The sequence below is a fragment of the Cydia strobilella genome, chromosome 4, assembly GCF_947568885.1.
Source record: "Cydia strobilella chromosome 4, ilCydStro3.1, whole genome shotgun sequence".
In the NCBI taxonomy this organism is placed as follows: domain Eukaryota; kingdom Metazoa; phylum Arthropoda; class Insecta; order Lepidoptera; family Tortricidae; genus Cydia; species Cydia strobilella.
Genome location: NC_086044.1, coordinates 20,013,925 through 20,034,689, shown reverse-complemented (window position 1 = coordinate 20,034,689; position 20,765 = coordinate 20,013,925). Strand labels below are relative to the sequence as shown.

General features: G+C 37.0%; 3 protein-coding genes across 3 annotated transcripts; 2 read left to right on the top strand and 1 right to left on the bottom strand.

Annotated features, from left to right (window-relative positions):
* Positions 1–2,797: 2,797 nt before the first annotated feature.
* On the top strand, positions 2,798–7,533 carry LOC134740835 (serine/arginine-rich splicing factor 4). Its single transcript, XM_063673482.1, has 3 exons — positions 2,798–3,275; positions 3,583–3,917; positions 7,419–7,533. Exons 1-3 carry the CDS (start codon positions 2,882–2,884, stop codon positions 7,503–7,505), a joined length of 816 nt encoding a protein of 271 aa, XP_063529552.1. The 5' UTR covers positions 2,798–2,881; the 3' UTR covers positions 7,506–7,533.
* Positions 7,534–7,705: 172 nt separating this feature from the next.
* LOC134740845 (mitochondrial import inner membrane translocase subunit Tim13-like) lies at positions 7,706–8,217 on the bottom strand. Its single transcript, XM_063673496.1, has one exon. It carries the CDS (start codon positions 8,123–8,125, stop codon positions 7,853–7,855), a length of 273 nt encoding a protein of 90 aa, XP_063529566.1. The 5' UTR covers positions 8,126–8,217; the 3' UTR covers positions 7,706–7,852.
* Positions 8,218–19,401: 11,184 nt separating this feature from the next.
* On the top strand, positions 19,402–20,613 carry LOC134740842 (U11/U12 small nuclear ribonucleoprotein 25 kDa protein). The gene is made up of 3 exons (XM_063673492.1): positions 19,402–19,665; positions 19,738–19,809; positions 20,306–20,613. The coding sequence occupies exons 1-3, from the start codon at positions 19,513–19,515 to the stop codon at positions 20,546–20,548; spliced, it is 468 nt and encodes a 155-aa protein (XP_063529562.1). The 5' UTR covers positions 19,402–19,512; the 3' UTR covers positions 20,549–20,613.
* Positions 20,614–20,765: the final 152 nt, after the last annotated feature.

The following is a 20,765-nucleotide window of genomic DNA, read 5'->3' as shown; positions in this document are numbered from 1 at the left end:
TACCAACAAACAAGTCATTGACCTTCGAAAATATCGATTTAATAGATGGAAGATTCTATTATGTACAGTACAGACAGACAGACAGTATGGATGTACTACTTTTTCAAAATCTAGGCTGTGTCTGGAATGGGATCTACTTGTCAATGAAATAATCAAAATGAACAAAGGTTTTATTATGGAAGACTTTATACATTACATGATTCATATGTAGGTAGACTAATCAGGATATAAAAACTGTCCTTCAGTCTAACTCTATTATGTAGTAGTTAACAACATATTTTTTTATATTGTTTACTATCATAATGGAATAAAATCCATTAACATACAAAATTGAATAATAATAAAAGCTTTTTGAATAAATGTTTTCTACAAAGGATGATTCATTCAAATTATGTACTATGGCAAAGATAAGAATTTTGATAAGATAGTTTGCAGTATATAACAATTATATTGAAGAATTACCTTATTGAATTAAGATTTACCCATCAGTTTGCATAGACTGACTTTTACTGGGTAAAATATCAATGTAACCATTGTAACTACAAGCTATTCAAGTGACTGAAAACTACACTATGCTCTTGGATATTATTGCAGGATCATGGTATACCATACTTTTTATCAGTACCACTCAAATTGTGCATCAACTTATCCAAACTTATATTAACATTACAAACAAATTACTTATCTAAGATTCAATACAGACAGGTGTGTCTACTAAAATGTAAACACTAAAAACACTATTATATTTTGTACTTATTTTTAGGGTTTCATACCCGAAGGGTAAAAACGGGACCCTATTACTGTCTCCGCTGTCCATCTGTCTGTCATCAGGCTGTATCTTATTAACCGTGATAGCTAGACAGTTGAAATTTTCACAGATGATGTATTTCTGTTACCACTATAACAACTAATACTATAAAGTATGGAACCCTCGGTTGGCGAGTCCGCCTCGCACTTGTCCGGTTTTTTTATCTTAACAAATCTAATCATTTCGCATACCTACGGCATTAAAAATTTACCACTGGTAAAATAATTGCAGGGAACGCCACAGACCCATTAATTAACATTTGAAAACTGGTTTTGGCTTGTGTTGCATAAATATTATGTTGGCTAAGGTGAACCACTTCATACTTTTAGCAGCCCACTGAGAAATTTTACCACTTAATTAATTATCATTACGTAATGTGTCATCAGATGAAAGTGATGTGAGTCATTAAAACTGAACTATATAACTGTAGACTAATAAATGTCACTAATATAAGGTCATTTTATATTAATAACTATGTTGACATTGATACTTCAATTATTCAAGGTCATTACTAGTAAGGTATAGTAATAAAAATACAAATATATAAACAAGTTGTTAAAGCAAGTTAATTTGTAGTTAATTTTTCTAATGGAATAAAAAAAATTGTACAGGGCAGTGAAAAGCGACCACTGCACCAATATAAAAGCTCGCTAATTTAATTTCTGAACATGTTCTCATTATAAAAAGGTCAAGAACAAAAGGGGTCTGACATAAAAGCATCTAGACTGACACATAAGGAACATAACAATGTTCTACGGCTATAATTTATTCATCAGGAGTGTGGGCAGCTCACTTCGCCCACAAACAAACCTTGGTTTATTTTATTAGATTTATAAGGATACATGGTCACTTTGGCACTCATTTCTAACTTACTTCAAGATCAAATTCGTTATTTGATGATTATGTAGGTGAGTAGATCCTTCAAGAACATGCTGCCAAAGTACAAACACGAAAATGATTAGCATTCCTGCACTGATGAACTGATAATGAGCATTGATAAAGACATGCCAGCACGGGCACGAGTACCAAGGCAACATGATCACGGCTGAGTGAAAACTGCTAACAACCGGCAATTACAACCGCAGCGCTCACCTGTTTTGTGTCCACCGAGTCCGTAGCCTCCATGTTGGCATGTGTTCGCTCCTGCCTCTCCATGACTTCGAAAACATCAGAATTGCTTAAACCATTTACTAGCCACTATAAATGCACACGATATGAGTATAAACATAACAATCGCGATGGACACTAAATTTTTTTACGAAACAATGTCAATGATCAGACAGCTCACGTTAGACAATTCAGGTCCATTACACTAAAGAAAAAAACATTACGGTCACGTGATCACAAAATTACACACATTCTGCTTGTTTCAGTAACGAAACAGAGAACTTGCAGTGGATTTTTTCGCTACAATATCAAAAACACTGTTCATCACCATCTTAAAAATTTCACACATTCCGTCATCGAGGCCGACTGACTGGTCGCTGCCCTAACCAGCGTTCCTGTCGACGCAATTGTTTCTTTTATAACGTACTTTGTTACTTAATTTAGGTTTTATTTTGAAAAAGTACACATTTTAATGACTTATTTTATATAAATTTAGTACAGTCAGATAAATTTATAAATGAGGAACATGAAAAATTCTTTATTTTAAAGCATTTGCCGAGGCTTTACATTACGTAAAATGGAATGGTCAAGAATCGGAGATCGGTAGTTTTAGCGCCATCTAGTGATTTTAAGCAGAGCGCTAGATTTAAATTTATTGAAACGTTAAAACTGCTACGATAGAATGTTATTCTTAGATATAAGTTAATTATACATATTTATATAATTACAAATATTCACATAAGTAATATATATACAAACATTAAAAATATAAACTAGCGATACTGAAACATACTGGAAATAATAAAACGCAACATCTACGCTTGACGCAAACGTCAAGCGTTTTGAACTACTTGAACTGTCAAACTGAATTCAATAGTGACAATAGTTGTGTATTGTGTACGGTTAACTTTTGCATTTAATGAAAAGTAGTTTAAATACCGGAATTTTATTAACACAATTTATATTATGCCTCGCGAAAAATCATCCCATCGCGACAGGAGAAGTTCTTCCTATAGCTCCGAATCGTCGTATGAAAGGAAGAAGTCCAAAAGCAAGCACAAGAAACGTTCTCGTTCGAGAGACAGATCTGTAGCTAGTAGCCATAAGAGCAAGTCCAGCTCTCACAGACATAGAAAGAGGAGTTATTCTAGAAGTTTGTCTCGGGATCGCTACGAGTCGAAGTCGCGTAGGCGCTCCAGTTCACGAAGGCGCTCTAGTTCACGGCCCCGATCGAAGCGGTCCCGGCGGTCGGTGTCGAGGAGCAGATCTAGAAGCCGTACGAAACACAGTAAAAGCAGTAAGAAGTCTCGCAGGAGGTCGCGCTCTCGCTCGACTAGCAGTTCCAGCTCTTTTGATATAGGTAACCATTTTATCCACTATTTGGTGAATTGAAGTCTTGCACGATTTTTAAGTAAAAACAGTCATCAAAATGTAAAGGTCACTTTTTCACTGTATATTTTTTCTTTAAGATCTAATGTGGTTATCACAGATGCGAATTTGCTTACCTATTGCTCTGGTGTATGAGCGTGACAGCACTGCACATATATAGCAATGTCCCACTCCAACCGCGCGCAACCGGCGCAGCTTGAACCCGCAAAACCTTCCTGTGTATATTACTGTACTTTAACAAACCTCAGTTATTTCCCTGATATTCTTACTATTTTCAGAACCATCACAAGGCTTCAAATCTGTTCGGCTAGATGACACTGAAACCAAAGTTGAGCAGGCCATCAAGGCCGCAGAGGCTGCTGGGTTGACTATGACCAAGATACCAACTTACGAATATCCAGAAGTAGAAGTAAAAGAAGACATGCCGACAATCCATGATAGAAACTTGCTCGCGGAGTTGAACAGTGATGTGTTCATCCAAAGGTCTTTCACGTCTTCAAAGAATAAGAAACAGAATCAGAACATTGTAATAGACTTGGATGCGGAAACTATTAAAGTACCTAAAAGTGATATAAAAGTTAACAATATGGATGATACTATTCTGAACATAGATGTGAGTATAAATTTTTGCAGGTCCGTTTTTCTTACACTTAAAAGTGACGTTTATGTTATAAGAAAGATGTAAGGTAAAGGGACTGTGTAACTGGAAAATTAATGTATGAATCTTTACATTCTTTACTGGTATTAAGGTCAATGTGGCGAAGATCGGTATATCAATTTTTCATTGAGAAGACTGTCATGGGGCCAGAATTCTAGCATTTGTAAACTACACTTATATTGACCGGGATATAGACCGTGATTACCTTTTGTATTATTTGTGAGCTCCCGATATTTCGATGCAGTTACATGCATCATGTTCAATATAAGTCTAGTGAAACTAACCGTGAATCATTCAAAACTCTAATTTGTAAACTACTTCGCTCAGACCAGTCAGAAGGGAACAGCTTCGCTCCTACTGTTCAACCGACCTTCTTTCTATAAGTGGAGTATGTGACAAGCGCAAGAGTTAGAAACGACGGAAGACCTTATAGATGGTCTTATCTGATAGACGGTGTTCTCCACATTGACCTTATATTATTTACAATTAAACGCAACAAGGTGTTATATGTTTGAGCCAATGTATGTCTGTCTATCATGTCAAATTATTTCCCCCAATGACCTAATGACGAAAGAAATCTACAAAAGAATAGCATGTGGTTGGGGAAAACACTGGTCACTAAAAGAGATAATGAAAGGACCTAGAAACAAAAAACACATAAAGAGAAATACGTTCAATATGTGCATTCTCCCATGCATGACATATAGTGTTGTTAAAAGACTAGTCTATAAGACTTTTGAACCTTAACGACTCGCGAACCTTTAAGGCTCACGCTTTAAAAGCTAGAGTGTTAAAGGTTTGCTCACAAAGTGGTTTAGAACCTGAACGACTCAAACTTTTTACGACTTGTCAAAATGAAGTCTTTAAGACTCGGGCCTCATAGGGAACTCTAGCTTTTTAACTTAAGCTCCAGCCCCCGAACCTTAAAAGCTTGTGTCAAGCTTAGAGCTCATACGTTGAGCTCTCTTTGCAGAAATTATTTTTGTGTAGAGAATTTACGAATATTATAATATACCTATCTATATCGGAAGAGTAAAGTTAACGCATTTACTGCCTGCAACGTATACAGGGTGGACCATTTAGAACCGTGATTCCGTTGCGTATGTACATCCAGATACATTTTCTATGAAACTATATTTTAAAATTTTCCCGTTCCGTTCCGTCCTATATGAGTGAGTCATAAGAAATAAAAATAAAAGTATTGAAAAAAATATGTATTACTTAATGAATTAGTCAATCCGCTATTGACTAATTCATGAACGCAAACTAAACTACTAAGAGACAAAAAAAACAAAACTGTTTCTGCAGAACTGTAAAAATGCCGCGGCATACATTTATAACCAAAAATAATGGTTTCCTAGTTGACTATACGGAACTCTAAAAACGCGATAAGTCATAATTATCTTTTTCTGTTTTTCCCTATTTCACAAAAACGTATTAAATTTCACCCTACCCTATAACATAACTTGATCTTATTTAATATTGTCTTCGGTTACCGCGATAGTTACTAGTTCGTGGTCAACGGGTGACGGGAGTCACCCGTTGACCACGAACGCTGTAAAGAGTTCGAAACGTCGGGATGTATTATAAATTCAATATACGCGATATAATCCGTTTTCATAGTTTTATTTCTTGATCTTATTTGTTAAAAGCTTTTACTTTCTGCTCCAAACCTTTACTGCTAAAAACCTTACAGACTTAAACCTTCAAAGCTTAGGAGACTTTAAAGCTTGAGGCCAAAAGACTCGAGGTTTCTTTGCTCGTAAGCAGCAACACGAACTCTTAGTTCGAGTCGTTAAGGTTCCGAGGCTTTAAGGTTCGAGGCTTCAAGGCTCAGCAGTCGCGACTCAAGTGTTGTAGTTTACGCCTCAAAGCTTAAATCCACAACACTAATGACATATGGATGCAAATCCTGGTCATTAACACGAGACAAACTTGCTAAATGCCAAATGGCGAAAAGTATGCTCGGTACAAAACTAAGGGACAGCATCTGGAACGAGGAACTAAAGGCGAAGAACAAAAGTAACAGACATACTCGAGCATATCAACCAACAATAGTAGAGGTGGACAGGTCACATGCTGCGGGACAATAAAGAAAAATGGAGCAAACAAGTGACCCACTCGGCTGTAAGCGCAAAAACGGCAAACAAATAACCACGGCTGTGTTGCATAATAAACTACAACTAATATTACAAGCCTCTCTTTTCTACCTCTTCTTCGTTGTTTGTTGTTATAAGGACAGTTGCTTTCCTAGATATATATATTGGTCTACATAGTCTATGTTGTTGCCATTGATATTTATTTGTAAGAGGTAGAAAGGAGAGCCAACATAACCTGGAGGAAATTCTGGTCACTGCAAGAAATCCTAAAAGGCAAATACAGCTTAAACCTAAAAAAGATAGTGGCAGATACATGCCTTCTACCGAGCCTGCTCTATGGGTGCCAAACATGGACTTTTACAGATAAAATAAAGAGAAAGATAAGAACCACCCAAAGAGCCATGGAGAGGAGCATGCTCAACATAAAAAAGATACAAAAAATAAAGAGTACATCTATAAGAGAAAAAACAAAGTTACAAGACGCACTAACTCATCCCTCAAATTAAAATGGCGGTGGGCAGGACACATCGCACGGTACAAAGACCATAGATGGACAATATTGGCAACAAAATGGAAAGGCCCAAGTGGCAAAAGGAAAGTAGGAAAGCCATATAAACGATGGCTGGACGATATAAAAGAAACTGCAGGGAAAGACTGGCTAAACAAAGCGGAAGACAGGCAGAAATGGAGAGAATTGGAGGAGGCCTACACCCAAAGAGGGGTCCAAATTAAATAAATAGATAGTAAATTGAATAAATAAACCTAACACTAACTACTAACTATAAGAAACTTACTAACCAATACGCTAAAACTTCTAATGTAAAACAATTGTAAATTGGAAATAAAAGGCTTTTTTATTTATTTATTTTTTATTAATATTAGTTGTAGTGTATTATGCAACATGGCCCAGATGGGAAGATGACATCCAGTTTACTCTAGGACCCCACTGGACCAGAGTTACCTTGGACAGGCAGAAAGAGTTGGAAGAAACCTATGGCCAACAGGCACACCACACGAAGAGATCCTATAACATAAACAATTAAATATCTAAATTTGTATTTACAAGTGTCTCTTATATGAAACAAAGGCTTTTTTAATTAATGTCTATGGCATCGTAGCTCATCAGGATGGAGTTATTTTTGGCATATATTTTAGGGGGTTTTTTAATTTTACTGTTATTCTTTTATTACACAACTATCGATATTGATAAAAAAAAATGTTTCTAACACTAGCTACATTGCAACTTATATTTTGCTGTGAAAATTCCGACCTCTGTCAACAAGTTTACTACCATCTAGTTATAAATTATAATTATTAAGTTAACAGAGATTAATTTACATTTACTTTGCTGTTTTAGGAAATTCCAAGCGAAGAAGAGTTGCGAGAGATGTGGATAAAGAAACTTTACCAGTATAGGAAGAGAATGCTGCGGGGAGAAATATAGAAAAATAATAAATGGAATAATATTCTAACCTTTTGTTTTATTGCATCATTTATTGACTAACAAATTATTATTTTCATGTTCAAGGCAATTTGATTACTGAGTGCTGATGTAGTAGGGTATCTTATATAACAATGAAGTACAGTACTTATTACAGTAATTAATATTGTTATATGGATTGGAAAAGTAAAATAACCAAAAAATTTACCTAGAATATTTTATTCAAACATATAACATAACAACTGGCAGTTGCAACTCACAATTTGTAACATGCTGTGGAACTACAATTTTCGTCTATATTTACAGAAACGCAGGGGTGTATCAGTTATTCCCTTCAGATAAAGTCGCTTTCACATGTTGTTCCGCTCTCGCTGGATGCGACTACTGTAGGTCCGCGACACCAGGTTCCAGGCATCCATATACCTGTCCATGCACATGGCGATGCATTTCTGTTCAGAACTGTCCAGGGCCGTGCCCGGTTTGTTTATGCACTTCTTAAAACATTTCTCCGACATTTTCGTTAGAAGTTCCTGCGCGTTAGCGATAGCAATTTGCTGTTTTACTTGATCCATCAACTCTTCTTTTTGTGTTCCCGATAGCGAACCCGTTGATAAGGTGTCCATTTTAAAGTATAAAGATTTTTATAATATGAATTATGCACTTCTTTCGAATTTATTTCATGTGACAGTTAGGTAACCTTAAAATTTTCGGATCTAGCTAGGGTGATTGATCGACTTTTTTTTATATGCTAGATATAAAATCGTGGTGCATTAAACCGTAGTTTTATAGTAACATTCAATAGTTGGGCATTTTTTATTTGTATATATTTAAATAGAAAATAACTGAATAAAATAAAGAATTAAATGTGGAATTATATAGCTGGTCAAGCAAATCTTGTCAGTAGAAAAAGGCGCGAAATTCAAATTTTCTATGGGACGATATCCCTTCGCGCCTACATTTTTTAAATTTGCCGCCTTTTTGTACTGACACGATTTGCTTTACCAGCTATAATAGAAACTATTGAAATATTTTTTCGGGTAAATTTAAATTGCTCCTGGCAATACAGATTTTGCAAGTCCGTATTGCGATATTATCTAATTGTCGATATGTGATTAAGTTCTAAAATTCGAATAATTAGAAAAAAAACATAATCACATTGAAAATTAATATACAGCAATTTAAGTACTTTAAATGCTCAAAAATATTAATTATTTTCATGAACACAAGAGAAATAAACGAACAATTTTATTTACTCTTTACTTTCAAGGTACAATACGGACCTAAATAAAAGTGTTGCCAAAAGAAATAGCTTAAAAATTGGGTAAATTTATCTTGATGACCGCTCCAAAACACGTAAATTAATCAGTTTATTATACAGTGTGGAAAAAAGTATGGGCCCCAGAGGGAAAGTACCTTAAGCCGGCTCCACACTGCTGTGGAAGGGGCTTTAAGCTTATTAAAAAAAACATTGAATGCAGTTTTGTTTCTTTTTTAAAATAAGAGAATGTTTCCTTTAAGTAAAATGAGCTAACTTAAGGTTTCAAGGCACTTTCCCTCCAGGGCCCATACATTTTTTCCACCCCGTTAGATATTTTTTCACATCATATAAAAAAATGGAATAGAATAGAATAGAATGTTTATTGCTCTCATGGACCTTGCAAGTACACGCCAAATAGTGCAATAATCACCAGATGTCTGGCAAACTAATTAGTAAGTAGAAAATGGCACAAAATTCGAAATTTGTATGGGGTCTCGATTACGCATATATTTTCAATTCGTCATCATTCGCTTACCCTTGTCCCATGACCCATTCACTTGAGATCGGCGCAGCATGTCTTTTTCTTCCATACCTACCTCTCTGTCGCCCGTCATCTCATCATTCACTTTCGTTTCGTTCGTTTCATATCATCTATTTACGCATATATTTTTCCCTATTTCTACTGATAAAATTGGCTCGCCAGATTATATTATATAACTAACTAATATGTCATTTACAATGTACATATAAAACTATTTACAACGGATGTACACGAAAGGCTCGGTACACACGGCGGTTATCTCGTGAGCTAAGTCTAGATAGATACATAGATACGTCGACAAGCACGGTCCGGCGTTGCTATACATCTATCAGCACTATATCAGGCATCAGGCTTATTAGCTACAATAGTCCTGTCAATGATGATAGATTGATCCCAATATTAGAGTGTGGCACGACTATAGCACGACCATTTTCGAGAGCTGGCGCAGGTGAGCACTTGAAGTACGGCACTTCGTGATCCACAAGGCCGTATAGGAGAGCAAGTTGCTGGCTAATAATTATGTCCGTGCAAGTACTAGAACGACCGGAGACCATCATAATATGACTGAGTGATTCTCGGGGATGGCGGCATGCCCGACAAAAATAATAATAATACTATTTCTATTATATTATAGAATAAATAAATATTATAGGACATTCTTACACAGATTGACTGTCCCTCAGTAAGCTCAAGAAGGCTTGTGTTGCGGGTACTCAGAAAACGATACATAGAAAACACCCAAGACTCATAAACAAATATCTGTGCTCATCACACAAATTAACGCCCTTACCGGGATTCGAACCCAAGACCATCGGCTTCACAGGCAGGGTCACTACCCACTAGGCCTTTATTCCTCTCATGTTGGTGTACGGTGTACAGTTCTTACACTAAAGGTAATAATACCATTACAACATGATACACTAGCTAGAAGGGTATTGCAATGCAACTGTAGATGCATTTAAAACAGGGGTAGGAAATAATAATTATTATTATATCAAAATCTGTTGCTTTACGTGTTTCAGTAACATAGACAACATGGATGGATTCATGAATCTAGTATAACTGGATCGGTCATGAGGGGTGGGGGAAAATGACCGAACGGGATAGTCTTATGTATCTTTCAGTAGGAGTAGCAGAGAAAGCGCTGTTATTGTTTGTCCTTGTCATAGTTTCACTTTTCCACCGCTGCCACAACCGAGGTTGTGGCAAACAAATAAGTACGTGACATGTCATGTTTGTTCGTTGCTTGTTTAATTATCGTTGTTTTGTATGAAATTGTGCTTTCTCATATGAAATATAGTGATGGTTAGCGTTTTGAATGCTTGAACTTTGATAAAATACTGGTGAATTGTTCTGTAATCGGCTGTAATAGCCGCTCTGAGCAAAAATATGAGATCATAACCTTTCACACGTAAGTACGGTATTTTACACCTTCCTCTTAACGCAATATGTGAGAATAACATCGTAAAATTACGTTACACTCAAAGCAATGTAGAATCAAACGATTTCAATAAAAATATCACAATTATTTACGCAAATTAACAAAACATTATTTGTAAAATTATCCGCCCAAATTACGTAGGTAGGTAGGAGTCTGAGGTCAGCCATTTTTAAACTTCTTCATAATTTAGCTGCATAACAATCATGTTAGTGATACCAGATGAAAATATCATAATTTTATGGGTAATTTTGACCTCGAAGTTTTTTCGTACTTCTAATTCCAAAAAATAAATAAACAAATGTTGTGAAGATTAAATGTTGTGTACATTAATTGGTGTGATTGCGATTTGTGATTTCTTTAAATTAAAACCCATAATACATTTTATTTTACGTTTTATTTACTAAACATGTTTAGTTTTGTACCACCTGCGCGAATTATAGGAGGTATTTCATTGTTCATACGCCTAAAAAGAACGGCCCATTGACATTTTATTTAACATTTTTTTAATACCGTCAAACAAGCTAACTTTGCCTCCAGGGTAATCGCCCCAACGTGATATCAAATATTGGGGTAATTTTTACCAATATGGTATCCCCACGTTTATGACGTCATCTATGTCTATCCCTTACGGGCGCACGCGTATAGCTGGTCTATGTAATGCTAGGTCTATGGATGGATTACTTGCGCCGGTTGTTCGCGTTTGCACATGATCAAGGCCAAATCAAGACACTGGCACTGAACCAGTAAGCTTCTTTATTTGTTTATAGTTTGGCCAGTACTATCTCATTTCAAACATAGACAGAGAGAATTATAGTGTCTTTGTCTTAGGCCAGGATTACACTTGTAAGTTTTACTTACGTAAGTAAGGACACAGCTATACTACAGAATGAGATATGAATATCGTTATCTCATTCTAGCAAATAGCTTTGTCCCTACTTACGTAAGTAAAACTTATAAGTGTAATCCTGGCCTTACGCTAGTACTAGCATCCAAAAGGGATGAGTATAGTTTTCTTGGTTCCTACTTACTGACATGTTGTGTTTGCCAGACTATATATTGTTGGTTACATGATAACTCGCGCAAGTACCCCTTGCGCATGTTAGAGCATTAGCATAAAACAATTACTAGTTTTGGAATTGTCTCAACCTGGTTTTGACCTCAGAATAATGACTAAAGCAAAGAAGCCGGGCAAAAATAAAAGCTTGGTAAAAGATATCGTATTCACAACACGTTATTACTTTTTGTCTATGAGTGAGTGAGACAACAATCCGCAAGTTCTTTCGTTTTTTTCAGTATTGTCATAAGATGAACTGAGGGAAATGTCAAATGGTCCTATGAGGTTCTATAATATAATCCAGCCAAATAAAATATAAGTTCGTTATTTCACAGGTAGGTGTCAACTGTAACAACTTGACATAGTCGTATTATTTTAGTTGAAATATTTCGGGATGTTTCAGCGGTCATCTTGGTTTATTTTAATTATATTCTTGCTATTCCTGAAAGATTGTTGGAAAACGTGTTGAGTTTTTATTTGTAATGGTTTGAAGTTCCCTTTGTGATAATGTCTTGTGTGATCGAGGGCTGTAAATAGCATACAGGAAGAAAAGAAAATACGCACGAACCGATAACCTTTAATCGGTGAGTTTTGTTCAATTTTGAAGAAATTAATTTATAGAACCTGACCCTAAACATAGAAATCGATATATTGTTTATGTAATTATTACTTGCATTCAAATCTATATAGATTTTTGCATATATTTTCGAACTTTTCTGCTAAGTATGAAAGGTTATATTTTGGCATAGTGATGTATCGACCTCAGATCAATAACCTATCGACATTTACAGCTTTCTTATAGTTTGGCCCAGGACTGTCTCATTTTAATTGATGAGTACAGTCAAGGGCATAAATATATATACATTCCCAAAGTCTCAAAAATATGTGTACGCTCAGACAATAAAATCGTGTTCACATATTTTTAAGCCATTTGTCTGGATCGATATTTTTGCCTTCGACTGTACCTATAGTTTTCTTTGTTCTTACTTACTGACAGATTGTGTTTGCCAGACTATAGTTTAATACTAAAAACCGGTCAAGTGCGGGTCAGACGCGCGCACCTAGGGGACCGTACTTTTTAGTATTTGTTGTTATAGCGGCAACAGAAATACATCATCTGTGAAAATTTAAACTGTCTAGCTATCACGGTTCATGAGATACAGCCTGGTGACAGACAGACGGACAGCGAAGTATTAGTAATAGGGTCCCGTCTTTACCCTTTGGGTACGGAACCCTAATAAAAAAGACATTAATGATCATTGATGAATGTTCCTTTTATTAATATTGTTGGTCACAAAACTCAACTTTTTATTTCAGATTTCCAAAGGACAAGGAATAGGGGATATTACTGCAATGTTCTGCCACCAGAGTGCAGCACTAGCTTTTTTAGTGCACCGTATCGTAACTTATTCATACTGTACCTTTAACAGGTTTTTGACAAGTTTTCAGGGGACCTACCGGAAAACTCGAATCCGAAATTTCGTTATCTAGCTGCCTCTTTATCGCTCGAATCCGCAAGAGTGACAGAGAAGTTCGATTTTCTTGTTTCGCGATAGACCCTCAGATTGTGATAGTGGCGCCACCTACGCCGAGTTTCGCGTAATATTCCCTATTATTAAATAAAAAAAATATATTACACGAACGTTTTTTTTTTCATTTCCTATTTGGTACAGTCAGCTGCAGAGAAAAGGTACCTCACGTCCATATACTAATTTACAGAACTTTGTATGCAGGGAGGGTGCCTTTTCTCTGCAGCTGACTGTAGATGACTAGAAACTATACTTGGTCTTTTAGCATTAGAAAAAACGGTAAACCATTTCCACGTGTCTTTTTATTGAGAAGTCGCGCACTGACAGTCAAGGCGAACGCACGTGCGTATATGAGGCTGCTACTCTACTGTTGCCCCGCTGCGTGCGGGGCTGCGTGAGGCAGCGCCAGGTCTATGTGCATCGCGTGTGCCGCGTATTGTTGCGGTTCTGTGCGAGATTTTTGTTAAAAGTGTATGATGGAGGTCGATAAGGATTGCAAAGCGGGCGAAAAGCCACCTATAAAAAGAATGGAGGTAAACAATGCCCCTATAAATGCAAATAACGGACAAGACGTAGTGCAGTGCTACTATTGTGATATTTCATCTGAAGAATCAAACTTTTATGACTGGATTGGCGATCAATCTATGTGCAAGAACCACAAGTGTGTATGTGGACAAGTTAGTGCTGTGAAAATATTTGTTCATAGTGAACTGGAAAGAACCTCGGACGGCTCCGTGATATTGAAAACTAGGTATGTGCACTACCTAACCAATATAAATAAACTTAAACAAGGCAAGGGCCCTCTGTGTGAGTGCTCAGGTCCATTATTTGTGCAAGTAATTCCACAAAATGAATTCATTATTCGCGAGAGAATAACATGTACCTATTGTAAAAAACTGAGCCGCGTCGAATTCAGATGCGACAGCATAAAACCTATGGCGAAAAATCTAGTCGAGGGACCATGGACATCATCAGCTAGAGTAAAAAATGCAAAACAGAAATTATCTGAAGAAAATCTGAAAAAATATAATGATTCTAGAGGCATAACTAAGACGGTAACCATGGAAACCAATATGACAACAAAGGATGCCATACTGCCTAACAATAGGATTGTGCACAAAAACAAAACGCAATCAAAGACTCATAAAAATACTGGATTGAGCACTATACCGAAGGCTAATTTAGAAACGAGTAACCCTTTCTCTATACTGCCGTTGACGGAAGACGAACACAATTACGAGTTAGATGATACTATCTCTGTCTTGAGTGATAATGGAGCGGTCAAGCGACGCCGTGTTCGAAAACCTCGTATGTTACCTCTGGCTGGCCCTGTAAGTAACCTACCCAAAGATGACCCGTGGAGTAACAATGTGCCTAGCGCAGCTCCACCGAAAATGACTGAGCCTGTTCAGACTACTGACAAGGAAAAAGGCACGAAACGTTACCCTCCCTTTGTTTGTGAATATGAAGAGTGGATCACTAATAAGAATGAGTGGAAGTCAGCCAATGAAATGGCTCGTAGTACTAACTGTGAAATACGAGCGGACCCAAGGAGTAAGAAAATTACGTATTTTCCGAAAAACAGAGAAGCATATCAGGCAATAGACTCTAAGCTGCAGGAAAACCCAAGTAAATATAATTATTACTCGCACGGCTGCAAGGACGATCGCCGCCCAGCAAAGAAACTGGTAGCCAAGGGCATCCATGCAGATGGCTATACAGAGGATGAGATCAAATCGGATATCCTTACAAGGTACGGCCTTAAATTAGAAAGAGTGATTGTTATGAAAAATTCAACTTTAATTCTCATTTTTCCTGGGGAGACTGACATGAGGGTGGCTCGGGACATAAAGTATATCTTGTGTCAACGGGCAACCTTAGAGAAATATAAAGTTCGAGATACAGCGGTAACTCAGTGTAAAAGGTGCTGGCAATTTGGCCATGTACAATCTCACTGCCGTAGACCTCAACAACCAGAGTCTATAGAACAACAAGAAAATGGAGAAGTTTGGCATGTTTGCTATAACTGTCACGAAATCGGACATACAGCTAGACAAGCAAAATGCCCATTGTTTCAGCTAGAGGTCCAAAAACAAAAGAACAGGCGTCAGGCATTCGCTAAAAATATTGAACAGATGAAACAGCAATCACATAAACGTGATTATATAAACAATTCTAAGGTTACAAAGAATGGCGCTAGTTACGTAGCAGTCACAGCAGGAATATCAAACAACCCTGATACCATGAGTAAATCTGGCGAGAGGGAAGAAAGTAAAATCAATACATCATCTGATTTACTCTCCAAGGCTAAGGATCTCATGAAGAGTTTACAAGCAAAGGGATATCCCGCAGAAACGATTCTTGATTTTGTGTTGGAACTCATTAATGGATAAGTTGCCTAACGTTCTACGAAAAAGAAAACAGTGCTTGAGAATTGTGCACTGTAATATTCAAGGTATTCGAAACAAATATATTGAACTTAAACAGTTGGCGCTAAAACATGAACCAGACATTATAATATTAAATGAGTGTAAGATTGACTTCACTAAAAGCAAATATAATATACCGGGCTTCAATAAAATCTATGATGCCAGGGCAGCTCATCTTGTTACGGCTATGTATATAAAACTAGGTCTTCGCTGGAATCTTACTACAGTGATCCCAGGAGTGGAAGACGTAGACAGGTGTATTGAGGGTGTGGCCATTAGGTTGGAAACATTAAATGGCGGTATAATTATACGTGGTCTGTATAATCCACATCTACGCTTTAATCAAATCCGAGCAGATTGGGAAGCATTATTGGAAGATAACACTACTTCAATTAATGTTGGAGATTTGAATTTAAGGATGCAGGAACTTGGACATACTCAAACACAGGCAGCTGGCAATTTAGTAAGACAGGCCATTAACAATAGAGAGGCAAAGCTAGTGCATACCAACTTACCATCGCGTCCATGTCACCGAGGAGATGGAATACTCGATGTTGCACTAGTTACACAGGAGGCCATGGAATTAACTTATCGAACTAAACAGCTTGATTCTATCTCATCGGATCATTATCCATGGCAATTAGAGGTAGACATGGAAACGTCTGAACATATCCAACTTAGACGAGCCATGCGGAATATCACTGAATCTAAAGAGACCCGAATCAAATTTCAAAACCTTATTGAAGCTAATCTGCCACTTCCAGAACCAAGTACTGATGCTGAAGCTGACTCATATGTCAATAAAATGGAAGAAATACTGACTGGGGCATTAGATGAAATGGCACCTCTGCGAGAGACAAGGCGGAGAGAAGAACTACCGATGAACATCCAGTATATGATACTACATCGCAACCGCAGTAAACTAAAAGCAAAAAATGCACCGCCAGGACATATACAATACTGCCAAAAACATTCTGAAAAGAGCACTACAAGAATATCGCGAGCTTCAATGGAATACCGTCATTGAAAGCCCCGTCGATAACTTCTCTAAAATGTGGAAAATTCAACGTTCACTTAAAGCTAAGCCACAGCGTCTTCCTGACCTGCCAGGAATATTGACTGAAGAAGATACAGTTAACACGTTGGTCGATACAGCAGTTGTTAAGGAAGCGATTATAGATAATGATCACAAAAACTCTGAAATATTTACACCATACCAACCACTACCGCAGACTGACGTGGAGGAGGTAGTACGAGCTCTTCGCCTCTTCAAAAACAAGAAAGCGCCAGGTCCGGATCAATTAAGGGCAGATGCATTGAAACTTGCTGGTCCAGCGTACTATAACGGCTTGGCATGTATTATAAACTATACTCTACGTACAGGCTATTATCCAAAGAGATGGAAGCTAGGTGACTGTATTTTTTTGCATAAACCGGGCAAGTCTCATACCGAGGCTGCTTCGTATCGTCCGATTACCTTACTAAGTATCATGGGAAAACTCTGCGAGCGGATCATGTACAGGCGAATTCTGTCTGAAGTTAATCGACTAGAACTCATTCCTGAATATCAACATGGCTTCACAAAAAGTAAAGGGACTGGTACCCAAATCTTACGGACTGGCAAAGTGATTACCGACGCTCTGGCTCAGGGAAACAGCGTAGCCATGGTCTCGACTGATCTTAGTAAAGCGTTTGATTCGATTAATCATGCGGGGCTAAGTAAGAAACTGCTCGACGCTGGAATGGCAAATAATCTAATAAAACTAATTGAGAATTACCTTTCAGGCCGAGAAGTGCGTGGCAAACTTCGCACGATGTACGGAAGAACAATACCAGTTCCGCATGGGGTTCCACAAGGCTCCATTCTGGGACCAATCTTATTTAATCTATATGTGAGCGACATACCCAAGAATAGCATAGCTGGTTTAACGTTATCACAGTATGCTGATGATTTATGCATTCTTAATGAAGCTTGTCGTCCAGATACTGCATCGCGACGTGCTGCATGGGCTGCCAAAACGGTAATCAACTATTATAATGAATGGGGTCTGAAATGCAACGTCAGTAAAACGGACTGCGTCATGTTCACTAACAAACGAAAATACAGTCGGACCATACGCCTCCAACATGAGAATCTACCAATAAAATCTAGTATTAAATATCTTGGAGTACACCTTGACCAAAGATTAGTTATGAAAGAACATGCCAAAAATACAGTTAAAAAGGTTAAACAGGTTCGCGGTATGCTGGCGCCAATTATAGGATGGTATAGTAAGGTCTCGCTGGAGACAAAAATCAAAGTGATAAAAGCGACTCTTTTACCAATAATAGATTATGGCATAGTTCAACTCTACCCTAGGGTGAGTAAATCTAGGTTGACTGAATTAGAGAGACAATACCGCATGGCATTGAAAACAGCTGCTAATTTTCCGCGTAACACGAGTTCAGAAATCATTTGGGAGATGCTTGATGAAGACCCATGGTACATACGTGCTAGAGACCTCCATGAAGATATGCTCCGTAAGTTAAAGGATCAGCAAATTCCGGGTCTTACGCAACCTGGGGACAGATATGATAAGCCGAACCACCATAATCCTATGTTGCCTGGTCTGCGTACTGGTGAAATTGACTATGTGTGTAAACAAGAAAGAGGAAAACCACTCTCCAAGCGGATGGCCCCACCTCGTATCCCTGTCATTTAATTTAATTATATACATAGCTTTAGCGTGAGCCAATTCATGCCTGAATTGAGCCCCATTTCCTTTACATCAGATCTTTTTGATACCTAAGACATATATGTAAAATAATACTGCTTGCACTTGGCGGGCCATCATTCTGTAACTTTAATTATATAAAATAAAGTTTTATTCTATTCTATTCTATTCTATTCTTTTTATTGACAAGTTTTTTTATAAATATAGCAATATTTTACTTATGAAAGCAAAAGTATGTAAATGATCGTATATTATATTTGTTGTGACTTATTTTCAAAGTGTTTTTCGATAAAACGACACGTTAAGATCGCTCGCCTTCTTTCTAATGATAAAAAAACGAGAGGTATAGTTAGACGGTTCTGAGTGGTAGACTGCAAATGAGATAAAAGCTATATTAGGTACATGCATTAATCCTCATATCAGGCGGCTCTTTGATTCCAAGGATTGCATAATTTTTATACTTTTTAATAATTTTTAGAATATGAAAATTATAAAAAGTATAAAAGTTATGCAATCCTTGTATTCCACGCATTTCATTTCATTTCAACGAGCCGCCTGCTACAGATTTCTTGAAATTGCCGCGTTTTTTCAGGTTCAACTTTCATTAGCCAGACTATTATCAATTTGCCAATTTCGTGATTATTCTTTTACACGGCACATAAACTTATGCATAATTTATCGATATAAAAAGTCGACATAGTCACATCCCTAGCAAATTATCAAACTTATGACACCGTACGTAAATGAGAAATAACATGCATATATGCATCTCTTTTCGGCACATTATCTAATTCGTAAGGAAGTAAAGTACGGGTATACATATTTGCGAAGCATTTTTGCCCGACTTCTATGCTTTAGTCATTATTCTGAGGTTTTGACTCACACAATTGACATTGACAGTTTTAATGTCACTGTCAAAATGAGCTTTTATGCGGTTTATTTCTAATAATTTTGATAAAGGTATTAAACTAAGTCTGATATTAATAGTTTTACTGTTTTATTACATTTTTAGAAGATAACTTGTGGCCTTAAATTTAATAACAAATGGAAGAGACCGAGTCCGAAGACGTGACCAGTACGCTGTCTCACGACGATTTGCTCGAAGTAACCAAGTCTACTGTGTGCACTTTACTCAGTTGTGATCCTTTGCTTGCCGATTTGCCGACTGATATTATACTAGAAGAAATCCTTGCTCAGGTAAAATGAATTTCTTCTTTTAGGAGAGAAACAAACAAGTTTACATAAACTCACCTTATCCTTTCTTTGCAGATTGCAGTTGAACATGGGCAATCTATTACAATTTACGTATCACGAGAGGATGAACCTACTTTGAAAGTTATTGTAAGTGCTAAGCATCAATGATTTGTCATCTTTTCCAACTACTTTTTCCCATAAGTTGACACCTGGAAATCATCTATTCTCATGAATGGCACAAATTGCCCCCATTTCTCTTTTCTATAACACCTACCAACCAAGTATCACTACTTTGACGGCCTCCTAGCCTAGTCAGTTATGACTCGGCCTACGAAGCAGGTCCCGGTTTTGAATCCTGGTAGGGGTATTTATTTGTTCAGCACAATTATTTCTTCTTGAGTTATGGATGTTATCTATGTATATGTTTATTTATATATGTAAAGCCTGACCAGTAATATATGATCACGCGCCATGTTGCGGAATTTCACTGGAACTAATATTTTCATACTAAACTGAACTGTCACCCTATACATGATAATCAGCACCCTCTTGACAATGATCATATATTACTGGTCAGGCTTTATATTGTTGCTCTGTACCCCATAGTACAAGCTTTGCTTAGTTTGTTTTCTTTTTGTTTCAGGTCCCACAGAATGCTTCAGTAAGGGATCTTAAAAAGGCTGTTGCCAGGCATTTTGAAATCTACCAACAAAGAACAGGCAGCAAAGTGAAAATCTCCTGGAAATACATCTGGAAGACCTACAATTTGTGCTTTGACTCACTTGTGTTGGACAATGATAATAGCACCATTGAAGACTATGGGGTTACCAATAAAGTGACACTGACTTTCAAGAAGAGGAGAAAGAAAACAAAGAAATTTTCATAGTATACATCACATTGTGATATTGTCTAAGTTTAAAATATATGCTATAATATAGATTTTTCACATGACATGACATTTAATCTTAAACATAATATCCCATGTCCCATTCCTTCAGTTGAAAACATAATGAATTTCACAAAATTATATTGTTTAAAAAAGTACTAGATCCACTCTTCAAGTTGCTACATGTGTATTATTTAGTACTTTCATTACAACCAGG

Coding starts and splice junctions, on each gene's coding strand:
- LOC134740842 (XM_063673492.1), top strand. CDS start 19,513: ATGGAAGAGACCGAGTCCGAAGACGTGACCAGTACGCTGTCTCACGAC. Junction 19,666..19,737: donor TAGAAGAAATCCTTGCTCAG/GTAAAATGAATT, acceptor CTTTCTTTGCAG/ATTGCAGTTGAACATGGGCA. Junction 19,810..20,305: donor AACCTACTTTGAAAGTTATT/GTAAGTGCTAAG, acceptor TTTTTGTTTCAG/GTCCCACAGAATGCTTCAGT.
- LOC134740845 (XM_063673496.1), bottom strand. CDS start 8,125: ATGGACACCTTATCAACGGGTTCGCTATCGGGAACACAAAAAGAAGAG.
- LOC134740835 (XM_063673482.1), top strand. CDS start 2,882: ATGCCTCGCGAAAAATCATCCCATCGCGACAGGAGAAGTTCTTCCTAT. Junction 3,276..3,582: donor TTCCAGCTCTTTTGATATAG/GTAACCATTTTA, acceptor TACTATTTTCAG/AACCATCACAAGGCTTCAAA. Junction 3,918..7,418: donor ATACTATTCTGAACATAGAT/GTGAGTATAAAT, acceptor TTGCTGTTTTAG/GAAATTCCAAGCGAAGAAGA.